At 53.3% G+C, this 10,427-nt stretch overlaps 1 protein-coding gene across 10 annotated transcripts in view; it reads left to right on the top strand.

The window, feature by feature from the left end:
- Positions 1-1,117: 1,117 nt before the first annotated feature.
- The window catches only part of Pou2f2 (POU class 2 homeobox 2), a 40,829-nt gene continuing 31,519 nt past the window's right edge, over positions 1,118-10,427 (top strand). For all 10 annotated transcript variants that reach the window (XM_057762417.1, XM_057762415.1, XM_057762414.1 and 7 more), the window contains exon 1: positions 1,118-1,175. In XM_057762417.1, the coding sequence (XP_057618400.1) occupies positions 1,148-1,175 (28 nt within the window). In that variant the 5' untranslated portion in view covers positions 1,118-1,147. The remainder of the gene's footprint in view (positions 1,176-10,427) is intronic.

Genomic DNA, 10,427 nt, shown 5'->3' with positions numbered 1-10,427 from the left:
GTGTGGTTTGGGGGACCCTCCAACTTGGGGTGTAGAGTGTCTTGGCTGGCCCTAGTAGATAGGAGAACTGTTTGGGAGACGCTAGGGCAGCTCAGCAACCTCGGACTCAGGGAGCTGAGATGAAGAAGGGGGCAGTTGGCTCGGTCTAGCCTTTGTTTGCGCCACCGTGTGCCGGGAGTCGTGCGCCTTTGTGTGACCCTCGCAGGTGTGCGTGCGGGGCGGGGGAGGATGCGGGCTGGGAGGGAGCGGAGGGCGGGGCTCCCTCCTCCGCAGCCGGCCCCGCCCTCCAGCCCATTGGCTGGACGCTGCCGCCCTCTGGCGGGCTTCAAGAAAACCGCAGGACTGAGAGCCGAGCGGCGGGAAGGGCCCCACAGGAAACCTCCGGACTCATGTTCAGCTCCTCTGCCGGGGGGTGCACGCATTTAGCCTCTGACAAACTTCTAGCTGTCTCTGGCAATGGCTTCGACCCTTCTGCCTCACTGCCACTGTCCATGGGCATTATTTCTTCCTAGTGGTGGCCCGGATGTCTTACCGGTGGCACAGGTTGCTTGCTGGCCTTGGTTGGTCCGTAGCATCCTGGTTTTTTGTTGTTGTTTTTTGTTTTTTGGCTTTGTTGCTTCTTGGCCCTGGGTCCCTGAGAAACGCAGTGTTCACTTCTCTGATCCCGTCATTCCGTTTGTGAAACGAAGCACAAAATACTGGCCTGTAAGGTGACACCTGTTAGGTGGGAGGTGCAAGGTCAGGGACTGAGAGAAGCCTCCGCGAATAAACCCAGAACTATGCTTGCCATGGCTATTGTGTGGCCTCACTTCTCTCAGCCCCACACTCCCCGTTCCAGATGTGTTCACCCTCATGCTGGGGGACAGGGGGACTGTACAGACACACCTCCTGGTGTGGACCCTGGAAGAGTCAATTCTTCCAGTTCCCTCGCTTTCCACCTCAATAACCCCCCACCCTCAAATAACACACATGATTTGGGGTCGACTGGGCCACTAGGGTAGGTCTGTGGGCCAGGGTATTTTCCCTTGCGTAGGGGGCGGACCGACCCTGTGGTTTCCTCCTGGGGTGACTTCCGGCAGAGAGGGCTGGCCCCTAGAGAAGGCGGGGAGATGACACAGTTGTTCCCCAGCCCTGGCTGGCGGGCAGCATGGTTCACTCCAGCATGGGGGCTCCAGGTAAGCGATTAATGTCTTCTAATGGATGGGGAGGACAGACGGCATGTTTGGGGCCGCTCTGCTGACCACCACTGCAGACCCTCCCTGCACCTCCTCTTCGGCTGTCCTCCTTGGTTGTGTGTCCAGCGCTTCAGGAACGCCCCTTTCTTCCCTGCCCTGGTCTCTCTCCTCAGCTCCCCTTTGCTGCTGTTTTGCGATAGGCACTGGGAGCTTCCAGTCTGTCTCCCTACTGAGGGGACTGAAGATGGGAGGGAGTCAGGTGTTGGAAGCTGGACTTCTTGTGGGGAACAGGTGGTTTGGGCAACTTGGGTGAAGCTGCAGCAGGATGGGAAAGGTCAAACTGTTGCATTTGGGTGGTGCCATTCTCCTCCAAGCTGGTGTGTGCAAGTGTGTGTATGTGTGCGTGTGGGTGTGGTGTTGCAAGCCCTGTGTTTATCACTCTCGGGTAGCTTGGGCATAAACCAGTGTTGGAGGCTGCTGGGTGGCATCCCGTGTATGGGCCTTAGCAACGATCTCTTGCCCCATCTCGTTCATCTCAGTGGTCCTTTCCTCATGAAAGTCTTCCTTGGTCTCCCCAGTGCAAAATGACACTAACCCTGTCCCTCTGGTGCCTCACCCCTCTTTGGTTTTCTCCATGGTGCATGTGTTCTGTGCTTGTGCATTGCTGCACAGGCACCATACGGGTGGCTGGTGACTCATTTCGGAGAAGGTGGACATCTCGGTCCAGACTGAGCATGCCTCCGTGGCGTGCTGGGAAGCATCAGGGAACCTGGCACCGTGCTGGGACATGGCAAGGGCTCACTGCTTCATGGTTGCTTACTGCTGAGTGTGTCAAGTTCCTGGGTGACCACAGTTGTGAGTCTTGGCTACTGTGTGTCCCTCCTATGTCCACCAGTATGTGGGGCTGGGCCCCTTCAACCACCTCCATCCACTGGGCAGTTCTCTGTTGGGTGTTGGTGTTGGGAATACAGACGTATGAGACAGCTTTAGATCTGCCCTGCTGGAGCTCCAAGTCCAATGGGAAGGACAGTCCTGTGGCAGTCAAGGCGGGACAAGGAAGCAGGCAGAGTAGAGGCCAGAAGACAACCAGTTCAGCTATCATGGTGGCAGGGAGGGCTTGCTGGAGGAGTTGTCTGAGCTAGGATATAAACAGTGAAGGTAGGCAGATTACAGACCAACATGAGGTGACTGTGTGGCTGTATACATGTTCAGTGTACACACAAGGTCCAGACTGTCTGCACACGTGTCCTGACTGCACTACTGACTTGTGCTTGTCTGAGGTCAAGCGAGAGCTTTTAGGGCATGGACCAAACATTGTACCCTTTACTAGGGATTTTTATCAAGGGCAAAAGAAAGAAAAAGTCCTACCCAGGAGCTGTTACAGGTTTTCACCATGTAATATTGACAAGAATCAATACATTGGCAGGATGTGATTAATACACTGTGGGCTTGGGCGGGCCACTTACTGCATTGTCCCCATCTGTGAAGTATCTCAGGGGTCTGCTTGGCTATCTCTCAGAGCGCTCTGACTCTGGACGTGAGCACATCAGATATGTCTGTACCTCTGGATTTGCGAGTGTGCGTGTGTCTGTGTACCACTCTGGATATGAGTAAACACACATCTGTGTACATGTGTCTGGATGACATTTTGTACTCCAGCCTGTGGTATCGTGTCTAAGCGTGCATCTCCCTGTAGGTCTTGCGTATGTGGGTGTGCATGGATATGTGTGTGTGCACCACACATGCAAAAGTGAGTGTGGGTAAGTCTGTGTAGAGGTCAGAGGTCACCTCAGGATGTCGGTCCTTGCCTTCTTTCTTCTTTACCACAGGCTAGCTGGTCGGCCAGCTCCTAGGTAGTTTTTACCACAGGCTAGCTGGCTGGTCGGCTCCTAGGTAGTTTTTACCTTTTGTCCTGTCATTGAAACACTGGGATTGCAGAACATGCATTACTGCATCCTGCTTTTTGAAAACAGGGTCCTAGGGACTTGAACCCAGGTCCTCATGTTTGCATGGCAGGTGTTTCACCCACTGAACTATTTCCCCAGTTCCTCTATCTACAAACTTAAGGAAGGGCTGCTTTGGCATCACAGGATATGATAGATAGAACCAAGCTTGGTTTGTTTTGGGTTGTGTCGAACCAAGTCCACCAGGGTCCTTCCATGCATTCATTCATCCGTTCCAGACTGAGGCTGTGCAGGCTTGTGTCCTCGGTGTGCCCTCTTCTCTGGGGTCTGTACACACCCGTGTAGGGGTGGGGAGGTTGGCCTCACTGGCTGTGACTGTGCTGTGCGCCACTCCGCCTGTTGTGTCTGCTACCTGAATCTCCATCCCTCCTGACAGCACAGAAGTGTTCAGTCCCTTGAGGTTACCTGGGACAGCTGTAGGGCTGGGAGGTGTGAGGTGGGCCAGCTGGGCCCACAGAGGTTCCCGGCAGCGCCCAACCCTGCCTATGGGGGCTCCCGGGCCATAGACTTGATGAAGGCTGTGGAGGCAGAGGACCCAGGGGACAGGCCAATGGGGCCAGGAGGGTGAGGGGCAGTCCTTGGGCTCTCTATATTTAGCCCCATTTTCGGTAAGTACTAACGAGAAGCTAGCCTAAGTCTGCTAAAAACTGGCTGGGGGAAATGCAGAGGAGAAGTGAAAGTCAGGGAGGGAGGGCCGGGGAGGGCAGAAGGGACCCAGGGTCCCAGGCCTGGGCCATTTGGGGCAAGTGAGGATGAACTAAGAGCTTGGACAGCCTGGGGGTGGTAGAACTTAAGGGACAAGGCACCCCGAGAGAGCCTGGTACTTTTCCCTGCCAGTTCCTGCAAAAAGTCACACATGACCTGGGATGACAGGGAGGGGCAACCATAAATAGCCTCATAACTTTTCCATGTGATTGAGACTCCAGGAGGTGCCATGGTTCTAGAGCACCCTGAAATTGGGGGAACTATAAAAATCTCCATGCCAGTACTGGGGGTGTGGTTCGGTGGTAGAGCGCTTGCTGAGAATACTCTGGGTTCTAGTCCTCACAGCACACGCATGCACACACTCACACATGAGCGTGTGTATATATTAAGAAAATAGATCTGGAGGCTCAGGTCACCCTAGGTGCCTCTGAGTCTGAAGTCTGGGTGACAATGGCAGCAGACTGCAGTAGAGTGGGGGCAGGGATTAGGACATTCCTGCCTGGACCAGAGCTGAGGCGGAGCCTGAGGTGGCTGATGGTGAAAATGGAGCTCTCTCCATGTGCGGGTTCATTTGTTTCTCAGTGCTTGGCAGGTTGATAGAAGAGGAATGCTGAATTTGAGACCAGCCTAGTCTACATAGTGAGTTCCAGGACAGGGCTAGACCTACAACAATGCCCAGCACAAACAGGCTAGGACCAGTGGCACAGGCCATAATCCAAGCTCCCTGGGAGGCTGAGGCAAGAGGATTGCAAGTTCAAGACCGGCCTGGACAAATTATCAAGACCCTGTCTGGTAAAAAAGTGAAAATCAGAGCCAAGGATGTACTTTAGTTGGCAGGGTGCTTGCCTAGCATGCGTTTGAACCCCAGCCCCACATATACCAGACACTGGTGCATGCCCAGCACTCAGAGTGGAGGCAGGGAACCCAGAGTCCAAGGTCATCTTTGAGACTGAGTTTTGAGGCCAGCCTTTGCTACGTGAGACCCTGTCTCCAAAGGGAAGAACTGTGACCATAGCTCAGTGGTAGAGCCCCTGCCTAGAATCCTCCAGTGAGGGGCTGGGGATGTTGCTCAGTGGTAGAGCCCCTGCCTAGAATCCCCCAGTGAGAGCTGGGGTGTGGCTCAGTGGTAGAACCCCTGCCTAGTGTTGTTGAGGACTTCAGTTGAATTGGTCCATCTGTCAGTGGAACCATGTTTACCCTCCATAGAATAAGTTGGCCCTTCTCTTGACAGGTGTGGAATGCTGGGTCATGGTTTGAAACTTTAGAAAGAACAAGAAAACCAGAATGGTAGTGGTGTTTTCCCACAGACTATGTTTTATCCCTAGCTACCATCCCCTCCAAGGGTAGAATCAGGGTCACTTCCTTAGGTGGACAAGGTATAATGGGGAGCATAGTGGGGTAAGCCGAGAGGAGAGAGACACTGACTACGTAGAGGGCCAGGGAAGGCTGTACAGACAAGGTGACCCTAGGCAGAGGCTCAAAGAGAAGAGGAGGGAAGGGTCCCAGGAGTGGGGAGCAGAGAGAAAGGTCTGGAGGATGGGGCTCAGGACCTGGGGTCACCATCAGCTATGATGACCCCAAGATAAAACCAGACCTGCTCCGGGGGTGTCCCCAGACTGACGAGAGAGACACATGGGGCCCAGAAGGCTGCAGCCTCTGGATGGTGATGGAGATGACGGTGCAGAGGGAACTGGGGCGCAGACAACCGGGAGAGGCTCTCATCTCCCAGCCAGGACCATCAGGCTGGTGGCTTCGGAGGACACCCTGTGCTAGATCCTGAAGCATGAATGTGGCGGCAGGCGGGCAGAGTGGGGGTCGGGTCGTTGCTCCACGCAGAGAGACTGGTGTGCGGTGAGGCTTCAGGGGAGGTGAGACAGGGACCAGGAAGAAATATTGAGCTTGTAAGGAAAGGGCCCACAGCAGACAGTCAGGACCTGGCTCTGGGCTGGTCTATGAGAGAGGGGCCTGGACAAGATGCCATAGTCCTGGGACTCCGGTACAGCCCGAGGGGAAGAACCATGGGTGCTTGGATTGTGTTAAGAAAGTGTCACGGAGCAGGTGGCTGAAGAGACCCTGATATGTTCTGTAATGCTGGGGGCTACAGATCTGAGATGGGGTTTTGGTGGCCAGTGTCTGTGGCTTGCAGGTGACTGTGTTCTCTTAATGGCTCTGCATGGTCTTCCCTCTGTATGTGTCTCTGCCCCCCCCTTTGAAACTCCCAGAATCCTCCTGTCTTAGCTTTCTTGGTGCTGAGGTTGCAGGCCGTATTCCTCCTCTTATAAACAACAGTGGTCAGCTTAGATAATGATTTTGCTTTACCTTATTTCATTTAAGACCCTGCTTTTCAAATCCGATGTGGTGTATACCTGTAATCCCAGAACTGAGGGAGATCATGCAGGAGGACTGTGAGTTTGAAGCTATCTGGGGCTACCCAGTGAGCCCGTGGTTGGAGATGTAGCTTGTGGGTAGAGTGCTTGCCTAGCAGGCGTGAAGCCCTGAGTTCAATCCTCAGCCCCTCCTAAAGTGTGTTGGTGCAGATGATCCCAGCACTCAGGAGGTGCTGGGAGCAGGGGAGTCAGAAGCTAAAAATCACTCTTGTCTACATAGTGAGTTCAGAGTTAGCCTGGGCTACATGACACCCTGACTCAAGAAAAAAAAAAATTAGGGTCAGCAAGATGGGTGGGAGGCAAGCCTAAGGACCCGAGTTCAATCCCTGGAACTTCCACATGGTGGAAGGAGAGAACCAACTCCTCCTGCAAGTTGTCCTCTGAGCTCCACTCACCTGCAATAGCACATATGTGTACTCGTGAATAAAATTGAACATTTTGAAATGAAAAAAAGTTTTTTTTTAAAGATTCTGGTCTTAAAAAACAAAAAACCTTTGGCCAGGCAGTGGTAATGCACTCCTTTAATCCAAGCACTCAGGAAGCAGAGGCAGGTGGATCTCTGAGTTTGAGGCCAGCTTGGTCTACAGAGCTAGTTCCAGGACAGCTAGGGCTACACAGAAGAACAGTGTCAAAAAAAAAAAAGAAAGAAAGAAAGAAAGAAAGAAAGAAAGAAAGAAAAATAAAAGAAGTCCTATCTCCAAATACAGTTTCATTCAAAGTAGACCAGATATGTGGCTTTGGGGGTGGGGGGACTTACCTCACAGCAGAGGGCAGGGACATGCATGGAACTTCTGGGGTGTCAAGGTCAGAGGCTTCCCCATTCTGGGCAGTGGAGGCATTTGGCAGGTGGGAGTCACAGAACCTGCCGACTGTGGTCCCTGTCAGGCGGATTCCTTAAGCAGGGCGAGATGCTCTCTGTGTTGAAGAGCAGTGAGGGACTCGATGTGTGATGGGGTGGTGTGATGGGGTGATGTGTGTCTGGCCACCACCTCGAAGGTGGTGGCCAGACCCTGAGGGCCAGGCTAGGGGACCCGGATATTTCTTGACGAGGAGGAGCTAGATGGAAGGCTATTGAATCAGGCATAGGAAGTGGCAATGGAGGGAGTGTTGTGTTTCAGGGATGCTACAAGGGGTAGGATTCTGGACCCAGGGAGGGATAGACACTTCCTGGAGAAGGGCTGAGGTCAGGTGAGTTAGGACTAGCCCTCATCACTGCAGGACTCCTGCTTCATCTCTGTGCATCACTAATTGGCAGCCAGTCAGTGTCTTAGCACCTATGCCCCTCTCCAGCCCTCCTCAGTCTCCTGTCTTCCCCTCTCCTAGCCCCCCCCACCCTTCCTTCCCCAACCCCCTACCCTCCCCAGCCTCCCAACCCCCAGCTCTCCCCAGCCTCCCAACCCCCAGCCCTCTCCATCCCTCCCCAGCACCCCATCCCTCTCCAGCTCTCCCAAGCACCCCTGCTCTCCCCTACCCTCCCCAGCACCCTTCAGCCCTCCCCTGCCCTCCCCTGTTCTTCTCAGCCCTTCCCTACCCTCCCCAGCCCTCCCCTTCTCTCTCCAGCTCTCTCCAGTCCTTCCTAGCCCTTCTCTTCCTTCCCCAATCCTCCCCTGCCCTTCCCAGGCTATGCCTTCATAGAAACATGTGGTGGCTTGTTTTTAGCTTCTATTATGTGTGTGCATGTATGGGGTGACTATACAGACACATATGAGCCTGTTTGTATGGAGGCCAGAGGTCAAACCTAAGTGTCAGTCCCCAGGAGTGGGGCCTCCTTATTTTTCACATTATTGAGGTGTGGGTGTGTAGGTGCACAGAAGCCATCATGCATGTGGAGTTCAGAGGATAACCTGTGGGAGTCCGTTCTCTCCTTCCACTGTGTGGGTGCCGGAATTGAACCCAGGCTTAGTGGCAAGAACGTTTATCCCCTGAGCCATCTTGCCAGCTCCTTAACTTACTTTTCCGAGATGGTCTCTCACTGGGACCTGGGCCTTGTGGATTAAGCTGGACTGGCTGACCAACTAGCCCTAGGGTTCCCCCTGTCTTGCTCCCTTCCTACGGTGCTGAAATTAAGGACACATACCCAACTTTTTACGTGGGTGCTCAGGACTGAACTCGACCTTTGTGTGTGCACAGTGAGCATTTTACTGACCCAGTAGTCTCTCCAGTCACTTCATTTATTTATTTGTTTATTTTTGGAGGTGGTAATGATCACACCAATGGCCATGCACACAAAAGGCAAGCACCGTCCCACTGAGAGACCAGCCCAGGATAGTCCCACTGAGAGACCAGCCCAGGATAGTCCCACTGAGAGACCAGCCCAGGATAGTCCCACTGAGAGACCAGCCCAGGATAGTCCCACTGAGAGACAGTCCAGGATAGTCCCACTGAGAGGCAAGCCCAGGATAGTCCCCTGAGATGCCAGCTCAGGGTCTATCCTCTCTGAGCTTCATTGAAATATGATGTACAAGCCAGGCATGGTGTGGTTCACCTTGCCATTCCAGCACTTCAGAAGCTGAGGCAGGAGGATTGTTGTGAGCTTGAGACCAGCCTGGGCTAGAAAACTCCTGCTTCAAAACTAAGAAACAAACAAACAGACAAGGGTCTGAGGACAGTTGACAGAGAGCTTGCCTAGCAGACAGTCCTGGGATCCATTCTTGGCACCACGTAAGCGGGGTGTGGTAGTGTGCCCTGCAATCCCAAGGCTTCCAAGGTGGGCGCAGAATGATCTTTGGCTACATAGAGACCAGTTAAAGACCGCTCTGGGCCACACAGAGAAACCTTGTTTTGAAAAAAACAAAACAAAACAGAACACAACTAAGTGCTTAGATTTTAAGCAAGCCAGCTTGGTGAGGTCTGACATAGGAAGGCCGTGCTGGCTCCCTCAATCTTTCCCAGTGAGTGCTCCTCAGAGGTGCTCACCCATGTGACTTTGATCACCTGGGCACAGAGCCTAAGCGCCTAGGGCAGTGGTACTCAGCCTGTGGGTCTGGATTCCTTTGGGGAGTCGAATGACCCTTCGGGAGGGGTCACATACCACATAGCCTGCATATCAGACATTTACATTATGATTCATAACAGTAGCAAAATTACCGTTAGAAAGTAGCAACAAAATAATATGGTTGGGGTCACCACAACATGAGGAACTGTATTACAGGGTCTCGGCATTAGGAAACTTGAGAACCACCGCCTTAGAGGGACCTAAGCAGTGTTTTGTTTGTTTGTTTTATGTTTTTGTGAGTTTTTTTTAATTTTGTTTTGGTTTTTGGATTTTTGAGATGGGGTTTCTCTGAGTAACCCTGACTGTCCTGGAACCCACTCTGTAGACCAGGCAGTGCTTGAACTTACAGAGATCCGCCTGCTTCTTCTTCGGTGGTGCTGGGATTAAAGGCATGCTCCACCACCACCTGGCCTGTTTTTGTGAATTTTTAAAAAATTGTTTATGATTACTGGAGTCCGTGGTAAGGTGTGTGTGTGAACGCCAGAGGACAGCTTCCAGGAGTCAGTTCTCCAGGAGGCAGTCTTCAGGCTGCCGTGTTGCAGGTCTTCAGGCTGCCCTCTCGCAGGTCGTCAGGCTGCCTTGTTGCAGGTTGCAGGTCTTCAGGCTGCCCTCTTGCAGGTCATCAGGCTGCCCTCTTGCAGGTCATCAGGCTGCCCTCTTGCAGGTCCTCAGGCTGCCTTGTTGCAGGTTGCAGGTCTTCAGGCTGCCCTGTTGCAGGTCGCAGGTCATCAGGCTGCCCTCTTGCAGGTCCTCAGGCTGCCTTGTTGCAGGTCACAGGTCCTCAGGCTGCCCTGTCGCAGGTCGTCAGGCTGCCCAGTGGCAGGTCGCAGGTCCTCAGGCTGCCCTGGCAAGTCCTTCTTATCTGCTGGGCTGTCACTCAGTTCCAGTGTTTGTTTTGAGACAGGGTCTCCTGTAGCCCAGGCTAGTTGCAAACTTACTAGGTAGATGACCTTGAGTTCCTGATCCGATCCTCCTGCCTCAACCTTTCAAATGCTGGGGTGACCAACCTTGGTCACCATGACCTGGGTTTTAAGCTCTAAGTATTAGAGTTCCCGCTGTGTCTGTTTGTGTTTGACCACTCCCACTCAGTCTGCAACGCTCCATGGTGTGTCTGAAGCCGGACTTGGTTCATTTTCACTGCTGGAGTGTACTTCATTGTACGGACATACCGCATTTTGGTTATCCTGTCCACTGATAGGCA

The sequence above is a fragment of the Chionomys nivalis genome, chromosome 2 (genome assembly GCF_950005125.1).
Source record: "Chionomys nivalis chromosome 2, mChiNiv1.1, whole genome shotgun sequence".
Lineage (NCBI taxonomy): Eukaryota > Metazoa > Chordata > Mammalia > Rodentia > Cricetidae > Chionomys > Chionomys nivalis.
The sequence above is the reverse complement of the archived record's forward strand: the minus strand, read 5'-3'. Positions and strand labels throughout refer to the sequence as shown.